This window comes from Neomonachus schauinslandi, chromosome 9, assembly GCF_002201575.2.
Source record: "Neomonachus schauinslandi chromosome 9, ASM220157v2, whole genome shotgun sequence".
In the NCBI taxonomy this organism is placed as follows: Eukaryota; Metazoa; Chordata; class Mammalia; order Carnivora; family Phocidae; genus Neomonachus; species Neomonachus schauinslandi.
In genome coordinates this window covers 110,661,604-110,686,400 of record NC_058411.1, presented here as the reverse complement: position 1 = coordinate 110,686,400, position 24,797 = coordinate 110,661,604, and the positions used below count along the sequence as shown (strand labels likewise).

The 24,797-nt window shown below is 37.4% G+C and overlaps 1 protein-coding gene across 3 annotated transcripts in view; it reads right to left on the bottom strand.

Moving 5' to 3' along the window:
- The window catches only part of NEO1 (neogenin 1), a 252,543-nt gene that overhangs the window by 141,986 nt on the left and 85,760 nt on the right, over positions 1-24,797 (bottom strand). For all 3 annotated transcript variants that reach the window (XM_044918423.1, XM_044918424.1, XM_044918422.1), the window contains exon 5: positions 14,688-14,824. In XM_044918423.1, the coding sequence (XP_044774358.1) occupies positions 14,688-14,824 (137 nt within the window). The remainder of the gene's footprint in view (positions 1-14,687; positions 14,825-24,797) is intronic.

The window sequence follows — 24,797 nt, the reverse complement described above, 5'->3', positions numbered from 1 at the left end:
AACTTGCACTAAGTACTGAATAAATATTGCTTGAAAAATATCTCTGATATTACTTTTAAGATAGTCATAGAAATGCTGTATTTGTAATCACAGATAAGAAAAATATTAACACAAGGAATGGAGGAGATGGGGAATGGAGACTGTCCCCATCCTACTCAGCTTCCATTGGACTAGTTCCATGTTTATCTATTTTACATTTCTTGCTTGCAAAGTAAGCTCCTGAGTTCCCTGCCCCCCCACCCCACCCCCACACAAAAAAAGTTTGAAAAGCACTGACACGATCTCACCTTCTGAAATTTCTCTGGACAAAAAGGCCAATAAAATGTTCATTATCATTAGAATGGGGATTGGGCAAAAGCAGAACAGATTTAGTTTCATTTAGCTTTCTGTCAGCTCTTCTCAGACTTTAGATCAATGCAGGGCAGTCAGCTTTCAAGATACATTGAGGGTAACTGCTGTGTTGACAAGATATTTTTGTTGGGGCAAGATCCCATTCCTGTGCGTAAACTGGGTTTACCTGAAAGTGTCATCAATAAACACTTAATGGAGGGGGTGGGAGTGGGTAAACAGGGACGAAATCTGCACTAAAGAAGAAACTTGTCCTAGCTGTTTTTTCCATTAGGAGATATCTTTCTATTGACCATTCCAGAGCTTCTGAGTTCAATTTTTAGTGAGAAGGTGGCATTTTCTAATTCATAAAATTGCTTCACTTTTCCTGCTGTTCCTAATTCTGGCTATCATCTCTTTAATGAAGAAAGAGGAAGATAACTAAAATTAAGAGAATGGGAAGTTTAAGAGATTCAATATATTTAATATGAGGCTTACTGCCAATATGACTAACATTACTAAAATTCTTTTTGGCATGGATCTCTTTACCAAATCTGGAAAATTCAATAACACCCCTTGAAGTAAAAGAAATAATAAAATAGTAAATATTATATGGAACACACTCCCTCAAAAGGACTGAATATATAACAGATTCAAGAAAAGATAGCTAAAATTAATGAATAAGAGACACGGAGTAAGCTAAGCTTGAAATTCTGAGGTCAAGACAGATATCTTTACTATGTAGTAGATTAATGCCAAGGATGACAGCCAAACCTTCTCCCTTGTTTCTGAGCTGGAAAAGGCATGACTTTGCCCATACTGCTATTCTTTTGTTCTTTAAATAAATACTGAAAGACGTTTACTGATATTCAGTCCAATCTACCAGAGTCAACAAGCAGGAATGCAGCATGCATAGACTTAGGTGAGAGCCTAAGAAGCTGGATTGGGCTTAAGAGTGGAGTGTGACTGGCCTGCCTCACACCCTCGGAGCCAAGGGTATCTGGTGGTTATGGCATGCAACAAAACCAAAACAGAATGTCATCTAAGATGTCCATTTCAGTGATCCAAGGAGGAAGTAGAATCTAGGTAAATAGGAAAAAAGAAATCAAAGAAAGAATCAAGTGAAGAGGGTTTAAATAGAAAGGAAAGATTCTTTGAACCCCAGGGACGTTAGCTGAGGCACATTTACTAAATGCCAACACAGCACCAGGCACTGTATTAGGCATCTTTCTTACATCATCACCACAAAGAAGGCATTCTCATCTCCATTTTACAAATAAGAAAGATGAAGCTCAAGTAAACGGATTAATTTGCCAAGGTTACATGGCCAGAGAATGGGAAACAGGGACACGCCTCCAAAAATATAGCTCTCTTCATCATACCATATTCCTTCTACATGTGCAATGCTGATCTCTTAGTGGTCTTATAGAAACCAGGGATCCATTTCTACACCATGATTCCTGTTTATTTGTCCCACAAAACTTCCTCCTGATTAGGGTCATTTGGTAACATAAAAGCACAATAAAGTTGAGTTCTTCTCATGCTGCACTTTGACTAATGCACGAACAATAAACAGGCAGGATCTTCAGGCATATGAATGGCTCTTCTATTTTGCAGCATTTTCATGGTCAGAAACTATGCATCTGTATTCCACATAAATCTAGGTTCTAACCTTACATCATAATTCATTTTATTTCATGTGGATATTCCTCATCTTTTCTAGAATACCCGCAGGTTATCTCCTGAAGGGGGTTAGTTACCATGGAAATGAGGTTATTGTACTTCAGAATAAATTTACATAACTATTAGAAAATTATTTCAAGCTTGTAAAATATGGGATTTACCTGAAAGCTAACATGACCACTGAGATGTGATAAAAAATATAAGAACTGCAAACCAATTTAAAATGATTCTGGTCCCAATATAGCATTATAAAACAACTGTAAAACAATTTCTAATTTACAACAATGGCTTCAAAAATGAAACATCTATGAAGTGAAATTGCGAAATATCCTGGATATAGATAGCAAACTATAAAAATGTCCAAACATCTTATCCATTTGTCAACAAAAATGTAGTGTCAGGCATTATATTAGGTGCTATGGATCAAAAAGTTGGCACGATGCAGGCCTGTCCTCATGGAACTCAATCTGGTAGGAGAGAAAGATAAACAGATTGAAAAAAAAACCCTTAAATGTGACAAGTGAGAAAGATATATGCAAGGCATATACACAAAATCAAAGAAGGTAGGGAGAAGATGGGTGTAAACAATGGAAGTAAACAGGAGCAAGAATTTCAGATTTCTGAGGAAAGCCAGGCAAGAGAAAAGAAAGAGAAAGACTCTAGGCAGAAGGGACAACACAAACAAAAGAACTAAATGGGGTTTCTAAGAAACTAACTGTTGCCCTTGAAATTAAAATTCCTTAAGAAGCAATGGCAAGGGGCACCTGGGTGGCACAGTTGGTTAAGCTCTTGGTTTTGGCTCAGGTCATGATCTCAGGATCATGAGATTGAGCCCTGCAGCAGGCTCTGTGCTCAGCAGGGAGTCTACTTGGGATTCTCCCTCCCTCTCCCTCTGCCCCTACCACTCATGCTCTCTCTTTCTCAAATAAATAAATAAATCTTAAAAAAAAAAAAAAAAAAGCAATGGCTATATTGGACTGATGAGACTCTGACTAATTCTCTCACTGCTTGACATTTAGAAGAAAAATGACCCCTTCAAGATAAGTAAACATCCAGTATTCTGAAAATTATAGATAAGACTTCAAAAAGAAGACATATAAGGCTTTTTGCTAATTAGTTTGCGGTAATTTGTAAAAGAAAGTCAAAGGACATGACCCAATTTATACCATAACTGTGACACAAATAATATGTTATTTAATATATTCAAAGCATTTAATCTTGCCATTTAATAGTTTTCTAAAATATGACTTTTGTTAGATGTATAGTATTCTGATATATGGACAGGACATAATTTATTTTACCAATCACCTATTGTTTGCCATTTAGATGGTTCATAATTTTTCTCCATTAAATATGTATCACTCCAACAAATATATATCATTGCAATTTCTATGCATAAATCTTTGCACACATCCTGGATTATTTCATGAAATTACTAGAAGCAGAAATATGGGCCAAAGGGTGTGCAAATTTTAAGACTTTTGATATTACCAAACTGCCTTAACAAAAAGGTTACGTTAATTTGTACTGCTACCAGCAATGTATAAGAATCCTCATTTTACTGTAATTTTGCCAAGAGTAGATTATTATTTTAAAACTCTACCTATGGGCCAAAAAAGGGCTACTTTAATTTGCATTTCTTCTACTATTCATAAAGTTGAACCTGTTCAGGTCAACTTTCCATTTTTATCTTGTTTCTGTAAACAGACCATTTTCTCTTTCCCCCTTTTTTAACTGAGGCATTCATTTGGTTCCTGTTAATTTATAAGTTTCACTTTTATCTGTGGCAATTATTTTTCCAAGTTTTTAATGGAAGGATTCTGCCATTCTGAAGAACAAGAAATACCAGTTAGGATATTAATGAAGTAGCCTAGGAAGGAGACTAACTGAACTTGAACCAGGGAAGTAGAGACAAGGAGAAAAAGAACCTGAATTGGATGTGGGAAGAAATAAAAAAGACTGAAATGATCAAAAATGATTCTCGTGTTTCTAGCACAAGGGCAGAAGTGGGCAGTAACACCACTAAGATACAGAAAACCAGAGAAAGATTTTGAAGGAAGAAAGTTAAGTTCAACTTTGGACACGTGAAGTTTGAGGGACCTGTGGGACACCCAACTGGAAATGTCTGATGCTCAGCAATGGGTCTGCTCCAGGAATTTGGGAGTTATTGTTATGTACCTTATACCAGAAACCAGGAGCACGAAGAGCTGTCGGTTGAAGACAGAACTATGTGAACACTAATATTTTAATGTGCATGTTGAAGAAAAGGTGCTCATAAAAGAAAAGCAGAGGAATGGACAGAGAAATAAAAGGAAAAACAGGATAATATAGTGTTACCAAGACAAAACAGTGGAGCATATCAATGTACACAGTCTTGAACTACAACAGCAAATAAGGAATATAAGAGTTTTCGAGTAGCCATTTGGAAGAAAGCTCATCTTTAGTGGCTTTGGTACTTTTGTTTAAGCTTTATGTTGGCTTATGGGAGGCATCAAAAGGCCAAGAATAACCATTAATAAAGACGATAAAGCACTGCTTATAAACATACATATATATGAATGTGGCAATTTTGGCCCCAATTATATAAGGTAGGGTAATGATTCATCTTCCTCCAGAATAACTTTTTAGAAGATTTTTTTAATCCTAATTTCTTTTACATAGAAGTCTATGAAAAACAAGGTACAAAGGAAAATATGAGTAATAAAGTAACCACAAACATCAAATCATTCCAGTTGTCACAGTTGACAATTTCACTACAAAATTTCATTCACTTATTCAATAATTACTTGCTGATAATCTATTATGATAAATCATAGTTAATACCAGTCCCTGGGTTTTTTTTAAAGTTCATTTATTTTTAATAATCTCTACACCCAACATGGGGCTCGAACTCACAACCCTGAGATCAAGAGTCACCTGTTCTACCAACTGAACCAGGCAGGCACCCCAATATCAGTCCCTGTTGATAAGGACCTCAGTCCAGCAGTAGTGGGAAAAGGCGTATAAACAAATCAATGAGAAACATGATTGGTTAAAGGAGAGCTATTTTGAGAGACATCATAATCACCTGAGGGTGAGAGGGTGGTTATGGAAAGCTTCATAGCAAGGTTAAGATCAGAACTAATCTTGAAGGACTATCAGAAAATTTTAGCTGAGGGTGTGAGGATACAGGGGAATGGAGAAATCAAACAGCACAGTATGTTCAGGAAACTATATGCAGTTTGGTAAAGATGACTTTCATTTCTATCCCAGGTTCAGGTGGAACAGTGCCAGAAGTTTATTTAGTTAATCCTTATAACAACTTATTGAACTGATAAAAGAAACTAAGACAAAGGTAAGTTACATAAGTTGCCCATGTTCACATAGAGACAGAAATGAGACCCAAGCATGCTGGGTCCAAAGATTGAACTTAACTACTCTGCTTCTCAGTTAACAATGAAAAAGTTGCCTTTATATGAAGGGTCTGATTATGTTTTATACACAAGCCATAAAGAGTTTATCCTAAGCCAAGAGAACTGAGAGTTCTTTTTTGTAAGATGGTAAATCTTATGTATATTTTACTCCCCCCCCCCCAAAAATAGCCATAACAATAACTAAAACAATTACATGGTCCCAGGAACTTTACTAAGTTAAGGCTACTTTTTCAGTTACTCCTTACAATGACCTTATAACTGGTGGTAAAAGTCCCAGTGTTACAGATGTTTAGAGCAGATCTCCCAGCACCCAGAGAGGAAGTTTGATTCTTCCCCAACAGAAAGGACAACTACAGTCTCTATGGAGGCCTTGTCTCCTCCTGTTCCCACCAGCCAGCATCCCTAGGCCCCTCTGATAAGATGCTTGGAGACTTGCAGAAGCTCCTACAGAGATCTCTTCCTATGTCTATCAAGAACTGGGACTTCTAACAAATGAGAGCAGACTACCGTAATTCATCATGAACTAAAAGGAAGTGAAATCAAGCAGAAGACTGGCAGAAAAGGGGAGATGAATGTCTTAATGTAAGTAGAGATCAGATAGAGTAGAAGGGTAAATGTAGAATGACACTAGGCTCTGACTTCAGAGAAAGATTGCAGAATCAGTGAGATTTGTTATGAGTACTGACAAAGTCAAGGAGGTGGCCAATTCAGAATTTATCAATTTATCCCACAAGAATACAAATGGAAAATTTTCTTCTTTTGTGTGTGGAGGGCAGGAGTGGAGATGTGTATCACAGACTGTTATGAATGTTGTAAGAGAAAAGGAAAAATTCCTCTTTCAAAAAAAAACAAACTCATGACCAATGGGTGTTATCGGCAATCTGAGACGACAGGAAATACATGATGGGCTAATTCACGTCACAGCATGTGTAGAAATCCGATAAAACAATAAATTTGAAATATTTAACAGATGAAGAATGAACTTATAACCTTTTTCTGCATTAACACTCACTATGGCATTTCCTGTGGCTATAACTTCTTAAAAAAATAACAGAAGCAGACAGGCATGGCCATATATATAGAAATAGCTATACAAGAACTTTATATACGTGTGTGTGCGTGCGTGTATGTATAATCTCCAACTATTTCTCATAAATTGCTTTCCCTGTTTGAAAAAGAAAATACTTTCAGTTATGACAAAGTTCAAAATAAAATTTTCCAAACTTTTTTGGTACGTAATAACTTATCTGTAAACAATAAAAAAGAAAAGATCTCATGTGACACACATTGACAGTACAGGTTCGGGGCGCCTGGGTGGCTCAGATGGTTAAGCGACTGCCTTCGGCTCAGGTCATGATCCTGGAGTCCCTGGATCGAGTCCCGCATCGGGCTCCCTGCTCGGCAGGGAGTCTGCTTCTCCCTCTGACCCTCCCCCTCTCATGCTCTCTCTCTCTTTCTCGCTCTCAAATAAATAAATAAAATCTTAAAAAAAAAAAAAAACAGTACAGGTTCAATTATTTTAGCTACCCTCCAGATTAAGAAAGAGAACACACCAGAGGTCCTGTTGTTCCACATTCAGTCACTACCCTGCCTTTGTCCAAAAGTAATCATCATCCTGACTTCTAAAACCATAGATTAGTTTTGCCTATTTTTGAACTTTATAAAAATCGAATCACACAGTATGTATTCTTTTGTGACTGGCTTCCTTCTTTCAATGGTGTTTGTTTTATCCATGTTGTTGAATGTAGCAATGGTCTGTCAATTTTCACTGTTGATAATATACCACTGTAGGATTAGAACACTACTTACCCGTTCTACTGCTGATGGATGTTTTTAACGGTTTCCAGTTTTGATTTACTGTGAATAAAGCTGGTGAGAACATTATTGTGTGTTTTTTGATGCATATATTTATACATTTCTGGTGTGTATACTCCTAGGAATACAACCATTATATCATAAGATATGTTTATATGCAGTTTCAGTAGATTCTGCCAAACAGTATTCTGAAGTGATTGTATCAATGTGTAGTCCTAACAGCAGTACATCAGAGTGTTCCTCATCCTAATGAACATCTGTTATTATTAGTCTCTTTAATTTTAGCCACTCTGGTGGAACAGTATCTCACTGTGGCTTTTATTTGCCTATCTCAGAAAACTAATGATGATAACCACTTATTCAGCAGCCACCTAGAGATCTGTGAGGTGGCCGCTCAAGTCTTTTGGTGATTTTTTACTGGTTTATCGGTCTTTGTTTACCTTGTTGATCTGTAAGAGTTCTTAATAGAGTGTATATCAAGAGTTGAAACTTTTTCTGAAAAGGACCAGAGAGTAAATATTTTAGAATTTGTGGGTCATGTGGTCTCTGTCACAACTACTCGACTCCGTAGAAGCAGCCACAGTCAATATATAAATGAATGTTGATTGTGTGCCAATAAAATTATTTATGGACAATAAAACTGAATTTCATAAAATTTTCATACATCAATATTATTCTCCTGTTTCAACCATTTAAAACTGTATAAACGATTTTTATTTATTTTTTTTTTAAAGATTTTTTATTTGACAGAAAGAGACACAGCGAGAGAGGGAACACAAGCAGGGGGAGTGGGAGAGGGAGAAGCAGGCTTTCCGCTGAGCAGGGAGCCCGATGAGGGGCTCAATCCCAGGACGCTGGGATCATGACCTAAGCTGAAGGCAGATGCTTAACGACTGAGCCACCCAGGCGCCCCTAAAACTGTATAAACGATTTTTAGCTCGTAGGCTATATAAAGCCAAGCAATCGGGCAGATCTGGTCTATGAGCTGTAGTTTGCTTCTTCATCTAAACAAAGACCTTTGTCAAGCCTTGCATTTAAGTCTTGTCAGGTGTTTATCAATGCTGTTATGCTTTACAAGGAACTAATTTTTGGCTTTGCTGAAACTCTATTTTGAATGTTTTTTTCTATTTTATTAATTTTGCTCTTGTCATTACTTCCCTTCTTGTATTTCCTTTGGGGTAAGTTTGCTATTTTTTTTTTTTAAGCTTTTTGAGATAGATATTTAAATCACTGATTTTTCAGTCTTTCTTCTCTAATACCTGTACTTAAGGCTATAAATTTTTTCTAAGCATCCCGTAAGTTTTGAGAGGTCGTATCTCTGTTAGTTCAAACTATTTCCTAATTTTCATTTCTTTTCTGATTCATGGATTATTTCAAAGTGATTCACTTAATGCCCAAACACGAGGAGATCTTCAAATTACCAGTTTTTAAAGTTACTTTTTTGTAACTAGTTCCAAACTTAATTTTGCAGCAGTCAAATCTACAGAATTTCAATTCTCTAAAATCTGCTAAGAATTGTTCTGTGATCAGTATGTGGTATATTTTAGTAAGGGTTTCACAGGCACTATTTTAAAAAACAATTTATTCATTTGTTTGGTGCAATATCCTATAAATATCAATTATATTGCTAATACCTTACTAACCTCTTAAAATGTATTTAACATGCTTATTTTTAATTCTTGGGTTTTTTCCCCCAATAATTCTCCATCAAGTGGTATATATTATTCTGCCTCCACACTTGGTATGGTCAAAGTTTTTAGTTCTGGGTTATCACTGATATATTTTTACTTTGATTCTAGTCTTTTAAAAAACTTGCACTTTCCCAAGTTACAACTGCTGCACAGCAAATCAGCCCAAAACTTAGTGGCATAACACCACCACCATTTTCTTATGCTCACAGATCCTTGCGTCAGGAATTAGGATAGCCCAGCAGGAATGGCTTATCTCTGCGTCCCCATGTCTATAAAAACTTGAATGTGTGGGGGCGACTTAGAAAGCTGGGGGCTCAAATCAACTGGAGACTTCTTCATCACGTGTCTGGTCCCTTGATTAGATGACCTGCAAGGTGGGCTCAGTGGAGCTGTCTACCAGAGTACCTACAATGCAGCCTTTCCTTGTGGTTTGGCTTCGCACAGCATGGCAGCTGGGTTCTGAGAGGGAGATCCCAAGAAGTGACTGGAAAGTGGTAATTCCAAAAGAACCAGGAGGAATCTGCATGGCCTTTTATAAGCCTCAGAAGTCATATGACACCACTTCTGCCATACTCCATTTATGCAAATAGCTCCAAGCCCACTCAGATTCAAGGGCAAGGGATATAAACCCCACTACTCATTAGGAGGACTGCCAAAGAATTTGAGGGCTGTCTTAAAACTCCCATATCTCTTGCAGCATTTCCTGAAAGTGTCTCTTCTTATTTAAGTATGTATTCCAAAACTGTTTTCAGTGTATATCTTTGTATAGCAAACCCTCAATGAGGTCTTACATGGTGAGAATTTTTATTATAACTCACATTTTGGATGGATATAAATTCCATGTGGATTCAGTGTTCTTTTCCTTTAACACTTTAAAAAACATTACTCCATTTTCCTCTTAAAATCAGATTTCTCAAAATCGACACTAGGTGCAATATAATTCTTGTTCCTTTGTAGGTGATCTGCTCTTTGTCACGGGAAGCTTTTAGAATTCTGTCTTTGTCTTTGATATTATCTGTCACTATATGGGCCCAAGGGTGGGTTTTCCTTCCCACTCACACACAGACGTCTTTAAGCCCTTTCAGACTAAGGTCTTCTGTTAGTCTTTAATTCTGAGAAACTGATCTTAATTATTTCTTCAAATATTTTCTCCTCCCTTTTTGTTCTCTCTTCTAGGATTCCTATTTACCTGGATAGAAACTCTTCTACATCTAACTTTCATGCCTCTTGGCTTTTATTCTGTGTGTTCTCTTTATCATTTAATGTTGCATTCTCAGAGTTTTTCAGCATCATCTTCCAACTCATGAGTTTACCACCTGTACACCTTCAACCATCATCCAGTCTACTGTATTCTTTATTTTTACATTTTTCATACCTAAGATTTCTACTTGGCTCTACACTGTTATGTTTTCTTGTTTTTGCATAGTATTGTTGTATTTTTCTAATCTCCTGAAATAATATTTGTCAAGTTTATTTTTAATTCTTGGTCAATCTTTTCCAAAAATTCTCTATCAGATGGTATATGTTATTCACTTAGTTGTCTTTCTTTGAGAGTAATTGTACTATTCAGGTGACTAGTTTGGTTATAAACTAATGTTTTTCTGGGGAACCAGTCACTCTGTCTAGTAATATATATGGTTACCAGACCTCACTGTATCCAACCTGGTGAAATTAAAAAGAGAGGAGAGTGAGCCCCAGAGCAAAGAGCCCCAGGGACCTTAGAACTACTGCTATTTACTCCAATTTGCTGGGCATTCCACAGACATTTCCTCTCATTTAAACTCAGGGAGAAATAACACTGGGCAGAGTCTTCCTAGGTTGAAACACACCAATGGGAGCTTAGGAGGGGAGAAAAAAGGTATTTATCCCCTAATGGACAATTAGGCCATACCCATTTATATTAATGCCATCAGAGCCCTAGCAGATCTTTCGAATAATCATGGAAGCCTGGGCCACTGCTGCTCATTTCTGTGGGGAAAGAACAGGGAAAGACAGTCTCAAGGCAACACCAGAGAGAAATAACAACAGAACTTAATAGCCTTCCAATCTATCTTCTCACTGCTTCTTCATGCAGTCCTTAGTCCCAGGCGATAGCCACCACCCCCACATAGAGACTCATGAGAGCCTTAATCTCCCCACACTTCCCTCTTATTCCTCCAGTTCTTCAGAGTCGATCTTGGGTGAAGGAGTCAACAGCTGGGACTAGTTTGGTAGGAAATGCAAACTGGCTTCGAAAATATTTTCTTTATCAACGGTGTAGAACTTTTGTTCAATTTCAACCACTCATAATCCAGTTCAGAAATGAGACACAAGGGGCGCCTGGGTGGCTCAGTCGGTTGCGTGTCTGCCTTCAGCTCAGGTCACAATCTTGGAGTCTGGGATTGAGCCCCGCATCAGGCTCCCTGCTCAGCGGGGAGTCTGCTTCTCCCTCTGACCCTCCCCATCTTGTGCTCGCTCTCTCTCACTCTCCATCTCTCAAATAAATAAATAAAATCTTAAAAAAAAAAAAAGAAATGTGACGCAAAACGAAAGGTTAAAATTTGTTAGTACAATATCGTATTACCATAAAATTTACCCTGGGGCACCTAGTTTAGAGAGTAATAATAAGTATTTCCTAATTCTTTCACGGACACATAACAACCCTATCTTCATACCTTTGAAAACACATTTTATTTATTTTTTCTAACTTTTCATTAACCATGGATCTATAAGGCATTGTGTATAAACTTTTGGGTAAAAAAAAACCAACAACCCTCCTATAGTTCCTCTGCTCACCAACATTTTTAACCTAAGTGTCTTTAAGCACCACGATACCCAGTCCTCTACTGCAGATCTAGACCATGGCAGGCACTCTCAAACACACACGTACAACTATTAGCCTCAAGCCAATCCAAAACTATGTCAGAAATAGAGAAGTTAGCAGACAGGATGCATTTTCAACAATAGGCAAGAAATGAAATGGACCTAACAAGTGAGGTGGAGAGGAAGAGAAAGAATTGGTGGACAGTTGGTAAGACTTGGTTAATAAATGAATTTGGTTGTTCCCTATAAAAAGGGTATCAAAAAAGCTAATTCAACCTTAAATTTCATGGAGGAATACAGTATCTAGTACCAAGGAGGTAATGTTTTTTATCTATTCTGTACTGGCAAGATGTTATCAATAATAATTTTCAGTTCTCAACACCGCACACCACATGCTCTGGAGGTCAAAATCTTTTCAATTTTTGCCAGTATAATGGTTGGGAAAAATGATATCTTTTAAATTTGTATTTTTCTCACTACTAGTACGATTGACTATCTGCCAATAAAGGAATGCAAACAGCTAATAAACTCTTCTTTCTGAACTGCCTTTCTGAACTGTTCATATTCTTTATCAATTTTCCTCAGGTTATTTTTTTTTATAATCAGTTTCCAGAAGCTCTCTGTATTTTCAGGATTCTCACCCTTTCTCAGTTATGCGTTACAACTATTCTCACCTAGCCTATCATTTGCATTTAGCTTTTATTTACAGGGGCTCTTCTATATAACTTAAAAAAAAAAAAAATGTGTATGTAGTCAACATTTGTTGGTTTTTGCTTGACATGTTCTTTCCTGTTCTGTCTTTTCCAGCACAGATAATACAAACATTAAACTCACATATTCTTCATTTTTTCATATTTTGACCAACTTTATTTTCTCCTACTTGAAAATCTATTGTACCAATACCATTTAAGTAAGTTTTTTCCCTCTGAACTGAATTGCCACTTTGATAGTATTTTTAAGTTCCATAATTACTTGTAACACCTGGATTTTATTCCTTTTGGTTGCCTACTCTTGGGCCAATACCATGCTGTTTAATTAGAGAAGGTCTGTGGTAATTTTTAATATCTAGGTTTCCTTACTTATTCTTTCCTCAGTTTTCGAGAATGTACTCATTTAAAGGGCACTTTCTCTAGGGACAGAGAAGATGGAACGAGGTACAAATTGTAAGATGTATGTATTATCTTACAACTAAAAAAAATGTAGTTAATAAGTGAATAGAAGAGTTTTAATTCAATTCCATACAACAAATAAAAGTTAAAAAGCAGAAAACAATCACATGGACAAATGCAACTGACACATATGGCAGAAACTATACCTCACATTTGAGGTTAATAACAAGGTACTTTACAGTGGAGGAAACTGAGGCACAGGTAGGAAATGGAAGAGAGTGTTAGGCCAAGAATCTGACTAATGGTAAAAACAAAAAGAGAAAACATCTAGTAAGGGAGGAACAGGGACCAAATAATATGGAGTTCACTAATATTTTACTTGTACGATCCCACCCACACAGAGGTAAAGAAATAAATTGGATAAACAGATAAGCAAGACAGAAATAGAAATTGGTCATTCTACAACTGGTCATAGCCAACCGTCCACCTAGCCAAGAATAATGGTTCAGTGTAGGTGAGGCAATAGTTATGCAATTAACTGTAATAGTTCTAGTCTAAGGCTTGTTCTTTTGATTTTCAGAGATTATGAATCCATTCACAAATAGCAATAGAGAACATAAACATTCTGTGCTTTTGCCAGCATAGAAGGACCCCAAGCAGTCTATTTCCCAATTCCTATCAAAAACAAATTTGAGGGGCACCTGACTGGCTCAGTCAGTGCAGCATGCAATTCTTGATCTCAGGGTCGTGAGTTGAAGCCCCACGTTGGGTGTAGAGATTACCAAAAATAAACAAACTTAAAATATATATATTATATATAAAACAAAACAAATTTGAGTCCTCTGGTGACTGCTGGAGGTATAAATGTGGCTATCATACTTCCTACTCTGAAACCCACCAGTGAGCCAAGAGAAACAAACTTTCATAAAAATATGAAATAACCCTAAACCACAGATCAGGAAGTATTCAATAAAATATAATACAATTTGAGACAAGGTAATAATGAACATCATGAGCCAAAATATACCTCTACATATCCAAGCAATGTTGGATTTTTCTGAAAGTAACAGAAAGGTCTTAAAATTTTTAGTTGAAACAAAGATAAAATGAGGGTGTAGACAAATTATAGGAGAGCGAGCAAATATTCCTCTGAGGGTACATTCCAATATGGAGGAAGGGCAAGGGACATGGAGATAAAGAAGAAATTATGTCGTTCATTTTCTCTGACTTCTGAATCAGAGAGCCTGTAAGGGAAGATGCTGTGATGACCAACATTAGTTGAACGGAATGAAATAAATCATCAAATCATCAAAGAGATGACCATGTTACATTGAGAGACACAGTGCATTCCGTCCTGGGTGATCTATTCTCCAGAAAGGAGGGAACACCAATGCTTAGGAGATAAAAGGTTCTAGATCAGAGTATAAGAAGTCTCTGTGAGACAAGAAAAGTGAGCTGAACTTCCAGATGTCCCAGAACACAGCCTTCCCCATACTATTCTGCAGATAATATCAATAATTAACTGGGCTCTTACCATATTCTAGTCACATATTCTAGGAGTTTACAAATATTATCTCTTTTAAATCCTTAAAACAACCTCAATGAGGTAAGTACTCTTGTTATCTCCGTTTACAGAGGAGGTAAATGAGGGTCAGAGAGGTTAAGTAAATTTCCTATAGTTAGTTACATAGCTAGGAAATATAAGGCCCAGAATTGAACCTAAGCAAACTGGCATAAAGCTCAGGGTTTTAACTATTATGCTGTATTGTCTCTTCTACTTTAATGTTAAGCAATTAGCAAACCAATAAAGTACACAGAATTTATTTATATAGGAAATATTTACATACCTTGTACTGTAAACTCTGCTTGAGCTTCAATTGTCTCATTTCCATTATCAGCAATACAAAAATAAGTCCCCGCATCATCCTCAGTAACATCACTGATCTCCAGACTACCACCTGCCAGCAACACCAATTTTTCAGAGCTGCATAAAAAAATATTGACACATTTCAGAACTAGGAAAATAATAAATACCTGAGAAACTCTCTACATAAAACAGAGAAAACACTTAAAAAGCATTATTATTTATATGGCTACAGAGAGACTAACAAAATTAGCAGAATTTAATTTAGTCCAATTACTCTGCTCATATTTTACATGCATAAATATCAAACACAAACCAAAATGTTACAATGAATTATCTCTAACACTTATTTTTTCTGAGAGAGAGAGAGAAAGAGCATGAAGCTTGGGGTGGGGAGGGGCAGGGGAGAGGGAGAGAGAGAATCTGAAGCAGGTTCCACACCCAGCGTGGAGCTCAAATCGGGGCTCGATCTCACAATCCTGAGATCATGACCTGAGCCAAAATCAAGAGTCAGACGTTTAACCGACTGAGCCACCCAGGTGCCCCTATCTCTGAACACATCTAATTATTCTCAAAGGTACACTACTTTTATAACCAATTCCACTCCCCACAATCCATCCCTGCCTCCCAACTCTGCCCAGTTTTTCCGCACATGATCTAATTTTGAATTCTGGAATCAATCTGAGATTGATTCAGGTATGCCAAATTGAGAGGACAACTGGAGAAGGTAAAATGTCAGATCAGAAACACAAAGTCGTGGGGCCACGATGCCTACTGAAAGTTTCCTATGGTGGCTTGGCTAGGAAAGGGAGGAAAAGGGACAGGGAAGGGAGAGAACACGCTTGCCAGAGAGCAGCAACCTGGATGTGGTTACCAGGTAAGAACCTGCTATCATGCCATCATCAACAAGGACACTGACCACTATAACCCAAATCTATACAGTGATTTAAACCTTTTAAAGAGAATATTTAAAGAAAAAGTAAGTGATCCTATCACATCAAGGGAAAAAATCACAAATCAATATTCTCATCAAGTTTTTATAAAGCAAAAAGGTTTAGTTGATTTGGAGTTTGTGGAGTTATAATTTTATTTTTATTTTGAGGTTCTATGTCTGAACTGGTTTTCATAGGCAGATTTTTCTCTCAAATCTTAATACTGTCACATTTCCTATCTGTAACTATGCTCAACAAAAAATATGGCTTTTCATAGAGAATTTCTGATGGGGAAAAAAGAGAGGAAATGACTATTATGACTATTCTGTCTGTGCCACATTTATAATTCTCATCCTAAGTAAAGAGCTATTCTAGCTTAAATTTCAGTACGCTGTGAACCTGAGTAATTAAGCTTCCTGAATCTGATAAACAAGATTAAGTTTCTGGACAAAGAAAGAGGAAAACCAGAATCAGGTTTGGTGGCTTCTCTATGAAATACCCTGCAAGATCATGACTCAACTTTATCAAGTGGCCTTCTAATTTGAAACATCTCTATTAGACCTCAAATCCCAATTTAATGTGATGAGATACAGAAGCAGTAAACATATCATGGAATAGAGCAAGAACTACTTGGATAAAACAGAGAGATAAGACTGGGTTTCCATGCCTCACAAAATAAGAAAAATTTACAAAATTGAAAATCCTCTATTTCACCCTTAGACAAAATTACTACTAATCTTCAGAAATGGAAAACAATGCTCACGAGTGGAAAATCAGCAATATATACATATGATACCCAGTTGAGGGGAAGATAATTTGAAATACTAGTTGGTATGGTACTTTTGAACTGGAGATACAGTAATTCCTACTTAATAATTATACTAAAAAATATTCCTGATATTTGCTTGCCTCATATTTGCCATAACTGAGTGCCGGTATAGAAGTCAATCTTTCTTCTGGGAGGAAGAATGGCTGTTAGCTTGGCAGAATTCATTTTACTTGTTCACGTGATGATGTGAGAGCTTATAGTAAGATGGCAATCGAGTCTTTAGAACTCCAAAATTCAAAGATATAAGCAAAAGGAACAGTGTGTGAAAAGTAAGCATGGTCACTGGACCCAAGTTAGGTTGAGTGTTGCTGGACAAAGTGTGTGTGTGTGTCGCTGGGGAGTCAGGGCTCAGTCTAGGAGATGGTACAAAGGAGACTGTTTGTTTGTTTTTTTGTTTTGCCAAGGGAAAGGCCTTGAAGGAGATGAATCACATGATTTAGTGAAGGACAAGAGGAATGGGTAAAAGACTAGAAGCAGAAAGTTTGATTGTGAAATTATTATAATGGTCCAGAATTAAAGAGAAAAAGATGAACTCTGGCAATAACAACAGAGGTAAAAAGAAAGCAAAAAGTATTTTTTGAGAGAGAGACAACTCTTAAAAACAATGGATGATGCAGGTAAGGAGAGGAATTTACCCACTCAGCAAATATTTACTGGTGTGCCTCCATGTGCCACACAGCAGCGGGGGACGCAGCAGCGAGCAACACAGCAGCGAGCAGAACACAGCCAGTGCGCCCGTGCGACTCAGTGGGAAAGACATGCATGGAAGATGGTAATTCCACAAAATGCTATACCAGAAGAACCCACCAGGAAATTAGAAATGAAATTTTTCTGACCAAAGTAACCCTTGAACAGAGATCTGAAGAATGAGAAGGAGCTAACTAATAATGAGAAGGAGAAAAAGATTTCAGAAAGAAAGACTAGCATATTCAAGAGAACAGTGGCAGAAAGGACCACAGTGTGTTTCTGGATCTGAAAATAACCAGTGTGGCCAAGTTTAAGCCACACTGGTGGCTTCACACAATGAAGCCAGAGTAAGTATGGGAAGAACAGCAGAGTCCTGTGGTAACTGAGGTGACAGCTGACAGTAGCTTGGAATAAGGTGGTTTTCAGAGATAGTTAGGAGGTTCCATGACAGATGTAGATGGATTAGATAGAGAAGCTGAGGAAGAAACACATGTCAAGGAAGATTCTTAAGGTTAGGGTAGTATGTGTGAAGGGGAAAACAAAAGGAAATTGGCTTGTTTAATTTAGTTTCTGTGTGTTGTTACTTGCGTGAGAGAAAGGTAAGCCTTTTTATAGGCAAAAAGAGAAGGAGCCAATGGAGAGGAAAAAATTTGAGAAGAAGATTCATAAAAGTGCTGGAGAAAATGGAAAGTAATAAGATTTAGAGCACAAAAGGACATCTCTTCTTTTAAAACAGCAGGAAAGGAAGGGAACAATATTTATTCTCTTCTGTTTTTTTGTTTTGTTTTGTTTTCACTAAACTTTTTATTATGAGGTAACTACAGTTTTAAGAAATAATACAGAGAGGGGACACCTCTATGGCTCAGTCATTTAAGCGTCTGCCAGGTCTGCTCAGGTCATGATTCCAGGGTCCTGAGATTGGCCCCCACTTGGGGCTCCCTGCTCGGCAGGGAGCCTGCTTCTCCCTCTGCCTGCCGCTCCCCCTGCTTGTGCTCTCTCTCTCTCTCACTCTCCCTCTGACAAATAAATAAAAATCTTAAAAAAAAAATAATACAGAGATGTATTGTATGTACGTCTTTACCCAGTGGTAACCTCGTAGAGTACAACATCACAAGAATACTGACATTTCCATCACCACAAGGATCCCTCCTATGGCCCTTTTACAGCCACACCCTCTTTCCTCCTCCTCCCACCTCCTCATTAACCCCTGGCAACCACTAATCTGTTCTCCATTTCAGTAATTTTGTCATTTCAAGAAGAATATTATATAAATAAAATCATACAGTATATAACCTTTGGGGCTTGGCTTTCTTCACTCAGCATAATTCTCCAAAGATTCATCTAGGTTGCTGCATGTATCAATAGTTCCTTCCTTTTATTGCTTAGCAGGAATTCCACAGTATGGATATACCTTAGTTTGTTTAACCATTCACTCAATCAAGGACATCTGGGCTGTTTCTAGTTTGGAGCTGTTATGAATAAAGCTGCTGTGAATACAGATATGCAGACTTGTGTGTGAACATGAAATTCATTTCTACAGGACAAATGCCCAAAAGTGTTAATGTTAGGTCATACGGTAGTTGCAACATGTTAAGTTTTTAAAGAAACTGCCAGTTTTGTGGAGTGGCTGTACCATTTTCACATTCCAGCCAGCAGTGTCAGAGTGATCCCATTTCTCCACATCCTTGACAGCATTTGATGCTGTCAATTTTTACAAAGTGTAGCTATTCTGATAGGTACATAGCAATATCTTACTGTGATTTTAATTTGCATTTCCCTCATGGCTAACAATGTGAAACAACTTTTCTTGTGCTTACTTGCCATCTTCATCTTTTCCAGTAAAACATTTATTCATGTCTTTTGCCTATTTCTAATTGGATTATGTGGTTTTCTACTGTTGAGTTTTGAAAGATTATTATACATTTTACATACACTTGTTGAAGATGTGGTTTGCAAATATTTTCTTCCACTCTGCAGTTATCTTTTCATCCTCTAAAAGGGTCTGTCACAGAGCAAAAGTTTTTAATTTTGATGAAATCCAATTTTCAACTTTTCCTTTTATGGATTGTGCTTTCGGTGTCAAATCTAATAACTCTTTGCCTAGCCCTAGATCCTGGTATTCTCCCATATTTCTTTTCTCAAATTTCATTTTGCATTTTACATTTAGGTCCAAGAGTTAATTTTTTATATGACATGTGAGACATAGGTTGAGAGGCGTGACCAACTGCTCCAGCAGCATTTGTTGAAAATGCTATCTTTCCTGGGGTGCCTGGGTGGCTCAGTTGTTAAGCATGTGCCTTCGGCTCGGGTTGTGGGATCGAGCCCCGCATCAGGCTCCCTGCTCAGCGGGAAGCCTGCTTCTCCCTCTCTCCCTGCTTGTGTTCCCTCTCTCGCTGTGTCTCTGTCAAATAAATAAATAAAATCTTTAAAAAAAAAGGCTACCTCTCCTCCATTGATCTGCTTTTACATCTTTGTCAAAAATTAGTTGGGCATTTTTGTTTGGTCTAAATCTGAATTCTCTCTTCGGTCCCAGTGATATATGTGACTATCCTCAATGCCATACAGTCTTGATCACTGTAGCTATATACAAAGTCCTGAAATAAGGTAGACTGATTCTTCTCACTTTTTAAAAAAACTGTTAACTATTCCAGTTCCTTTGCTTTTCCATCTAAATTTTAGAATAGTCTTGTCTATATCTACAAAAGATCTTGCTGGGATATTGACAGGAATTGAGTTAACCTGTGTATCAATTTGAAGAACTGACATCTTTGCTACTGAGTCTTCCAATCCAAAGACACTGTAGGTCTATTTATTTAGATCTTCTTTGATATCTTTCATTAGCATTTTGTGTTTTTTAGTATACAAATCTAACAAGTTTTGTTAGATTTTCAACTTAAGTATTTCAATTTTTGTGAGTGATTGTAAATGCTATTGTATCTGTAACTTCGGTGTTCACATGCTCATTACTAGTACACAGAAATACAAATGATTTTTTTCTTCATGGTCCATTCATCTGTATTTTTTTCTATAAAAATATTTTTAAATGGAAATATATACTTATATGCTTAAAATTGCTACATAAACAAGAATTCCAAAAATGCAAAGTCCTTTGCATAAAGTTCTCTCTGACCATTTATTTGTTCATTATACAGAGCTAAAATTGTCTTAGGCAGTTTTCCTCCATTTCTGAAGGATGGCCATCCAGTTTGTTCCCAGTGGCCAGGAATGTTCTCCATTCCCCCTCCTTATTCTCAAGGACTAAAGCTGTCTTAATTCTTCTTCAATGAGACTTGGCGTCAGAGCAGTCTTAGGGAAGAGAAATTAAGAGCAGTAATATGTTATCTCTTTTCTTCAATGACTTTGAATTGCCCTTCTCTTTTTTTTTTTTTTAAAGATTTTATTTATTAATTTGACAGAGAGAGAGATAGCGAGAGTAGGAACACAAGCAGGGGGAGTGGGAGAGGGAGAAGCAGGCCTCCCGCCGAGCAGGGAGCCCGATGTGGGACTCCATCCCAGGACCCTGGGATCATGACCTGAGCCGAAGGCAGACGCTTAACGACTGAACCACCCAGGCACTCTGAATTGCCCTTCTCAAAACATCCTTGGCTTACCCTGGCTTGGCTTTTTCCTCTGCTGCCTTGGTCTGAATTTACCCAATCTTGTTTCCCGGTGCCTAATTTCTGTTTTATAACCTAGATTCTTTTTTTTTTTCCCATCATAAGTGTGCTTTTTAATCACCATCACCTATTTCACCCATTCCCCCACCTGCCTCCCCTGTGGTAACCATCAGCTTGTTCTCTATAGTTCAGAGTTTGTTTCTTGGTTTCTCTCTCTTTTTTACCTTTGCTCATTTGTTTTGTTTTTTAAATTCCACATGAGTGAGATCATACAGTATTTGTCTTTCTCTGACTTATTTCCCTTAGCATTATACTCTCTAAATCCATTGATGTCATTGCAAATGGCAAGATTTCATTCTTTCTATGACTGAATAATATTCCATTGTATAAGTGTACCATATCTTCTTTATCCATTCATCTGTAGATGGGACACTTGGGCTGCATCCATATCTTGGGTACGGTAAATAATGCTGCTATAAACATAGGGTCTCATGTATCCCTTTGAATTAATGTTTTCCTATTCTCTGGTTAAATACCCAGTAGTGTGATTACTGGATCATAGGATAGTCCTATTTTTAATTTTTTGAGGGATCTCCATACTGTTTTTCACAGTGGTTGCACCAGTTTGCATTCCAGTTTGCATTCCCACCAACACTGCACTATGGTTCCTTTTTCTCCACATCCTCACCGACACTTGTTTCTTGTGTTTTTGATTTTAGCCATTCTGACAGGTGTGAGGTGATACTCACTGTAATTCTGATTTGCATTTCCCTATTGATGAGTGATGTTGAGGAAATACAATTGATTTTTATGTTTATCTTATATCTTGTGACTTGTGAACTCACTTCTTAGTTCTAAAAGGTTTTTTTGTGGATTCCTTGAGATTCTCTGTGGAGACATATCATTTGCAAATAGAGGTTATTTACTTCTTCCTTTTAGATCTGTGTGCTTTTTATTTTTCTTGCTTTACTGAACTGGCTAGAACTTCTAGCACTGACTGTGAACTTCCTTAACTAGTTCTTGATCTTTAGAGGAAGTACTGTCTTTCACCATTAAATATAATGTTAGCTTGTAAGTTTTCTGTGTATGTTCTTAAGTTATTTTTCTGAACGTTTTTTCAAATAATGAAAGGGTGTTGAATTTTGTCAAATGCTTTTTCTCTATTAATTTGATCATGTAGGTTTTTTCTTTAGTTTTTTAATATGTTAGATTATATTAATTTTGGAATACTGAGTCAGCCTTGCATCCCTGGAATAAACTCTACTTGGTTATGGTATATAAATATACATACATATATATTTACATACACACACATACATACACACATTTGAATATATATGTATATATATACACACACATCTGAATTCACTCTGCTAGTATTTTGTTCAGAATTTTTTTAAAAGATTTTATTTATTTGACAGAGAGAGAGAGAACAAGCAGGGGGGAGTAGCAGAGGGAGAGGGAGAAGGAGGCTCTCCGCTGAGCAGGGAGCCTGATGCGGGGCTCAATCCCAGGACCCTGGGATCATGACCTGAGCCAAAGGCAGTTGCTTAACCAACTAAGCCACCCAGGCACTCCTTGTTAAGAATTTTTATGTTTATATTCATGAGGGGGTATTGGTCTGTTGGCCTATAGTTTTTGTTTTTGTACTATGTTTGTCTGGTTTTGGTATCAGAGTGATACTAGCTTCAATTCCTTCTATTTTCTGGAGAGATTGTGTAGAACTGGTGTTAATTCTTTAAACATTAGAACTCTCCAGTGAAACCATCTGGGCCTGGAGACTTCTTTTTTAGGAGTTTTAAAATTACAAAGTCAATCTCCTTAACAGAGACCTATTCAAATTATTTCATATTGGGTTAGATGTGGTAGGTTGTGTTTTGGAGCAAGCAGTTTATTTTGTATAAGCTGTCAAATTTACATGTGTTTAGTTGCTTATAGTGTGCCCTTATCCTTTTGATGCCTGCAGGATCTGTAGCAGCATCCCTTGTTTCAGTTCTAATACTGACCATTGTGTCTTCTATTTTTCTAGTTCACGGATTCTTTCCTCTGTCCCATCTGGTCTACTGCTAAGCCCATCCACTGATTTTATTTTTTTATGGTCTAACTTCAAAATTTTCTACTTGGTTCTTTAAATCTGCTATTTATTTGAGGAGACTTTTCTATGTTTTTGCTGCGATGTTCTATTTTTTTCATTTGTTTCAAGTGTGTTTGTAATTACTGAAGCATTTCTATGGTGACTGCTTTAAAATATATCAGATAATTCTAAAACCTGCCATCTAAATGTTGACATCTATTGTCTTTTCTCATTTGAGATCTTCCTGATTCTTGGTACGATGAGTCATTTTAAATTGAAATCTGGATATCTGGAGTATGTTATGAGACTCTGGATCTCACTAAACCTTTAATTTTAGGTGGCTTCTTCTGACACTCCTCTAGAGGAAGGGGGAGGTACCACCTTATTACTGTCAGATGGAGGTGGAAGTTCAGGTTCCCTACTCAGTCTTCATTTTAATACCCAAGGAGAAGTGGGGATTCCTCATTATTCCTTAACAGGGCTGGGAGTTCTGACTCCCCACTAGGCCTTCACTGATACTGCCCTCTGGCTGGTGCAGTAGGAATACCTCATTACCATTCCCCATACAGTGTCCACTGACACCATGGAGGGGGGGCCTCAATACTACATGATGATGAAAGTTCTGACTCTCCACAAGGCCTCCTTTAATACCACCCTCGTGGGGAAGGGAAGAAATATCTTTTACCGCCAGGTGGGATAAAAGTCCACACTCCCTCTGTGGTTTCTACTAACACAGCAAAAGAGAGGGCCTTGATACTGCCTGGTTGAGATGAAAGTTTTGCCTCCCTATTTAGCTCCTGATACCATATAGGTTGCGGGATCTCATTACAACCTGGTAAGGGTGGCAGTCTAGCCTTCCCACTTGGGTTTTTGCTCACATGGGTGAAGGTGGGACTGCAGTTTCTTCCGTAGTGTTTGGTTAAAGTAGGAGTGATTATAGTCTTATACTTTTTGTCTTGCTATGCTTTCCCTTTACTGGTCCTCTGGCTAGAGAGAGCACATGTTTGTTAAGAACTTTTTTGAATGTGCCTGTTGGCATTTTCAGGTTGCCAGCTTCTTCAGCTCAAGTTGGGATATATGAGGCAAAAACAAAACCCAAGGAACTCACCATCATGTTGTTCCTTGGGTCCCACGGTCTCTAGCCAGTCATTCTTCCTCTCTCCACCTTTTAGAGTCCTTTCTTTTTTTTTTTTCTTTTTAAGTAGGCTCCACTCCTAGCATGGAGCCCAACACAGGGCTTGAACTCATGACCCTGAGATCAACACCTGAGCTAAGAGTCAGATGCTTAACTGACTGAGCCACGCAGGCAACCCCAGAGTCTTATTAGGTTTGTTTTACATATAATGTCTGGGATTTTTGGTAGTGGGAAGAATAGGGAAAAATACATCTATTCCATCTTCCCAGAAATGTGACTCCTCCACTTGTTTTTCAAATAATTTTTCTATTATTGTCAATTATAATACATTAAGCATTTTTATAACTATAACCTGTTCCTTTGCAGCTGGGTTCTGATCTGTCATTCCACCAAAACAGAACATTACATTGTGCAGTCAGTCACTCTACACTTTAGCATTTTTATTTTCTGGATTCTCTCCCTTTAAAATAAAACTACTCAATGAATTGGACACATTTCCACTACCCTTCCTTCAGTAGCTATGATTGGTTTGGATCTGAACAAATTTGATGGAAAGATTAGGTAAATATATCAATTCTTAAGACAGTCATGGTAATGCTTTATTTATTTATTTATTTATTTTAATGGTCACAAAAGAATTTATTCATGTATTTATTTTGTTTCAAATTTTTATTTAAATTCCATTTAGTTAACATACAGTGTAATATTAGTTTCAGGAGTAGAATTTAGTGATTCATCACTTACATACAACACCCAGTGCTCACCACAAGTGCCCTCCTTAATACCCATCACCCATCTAGCCCATCCCCCCCCCCCCCC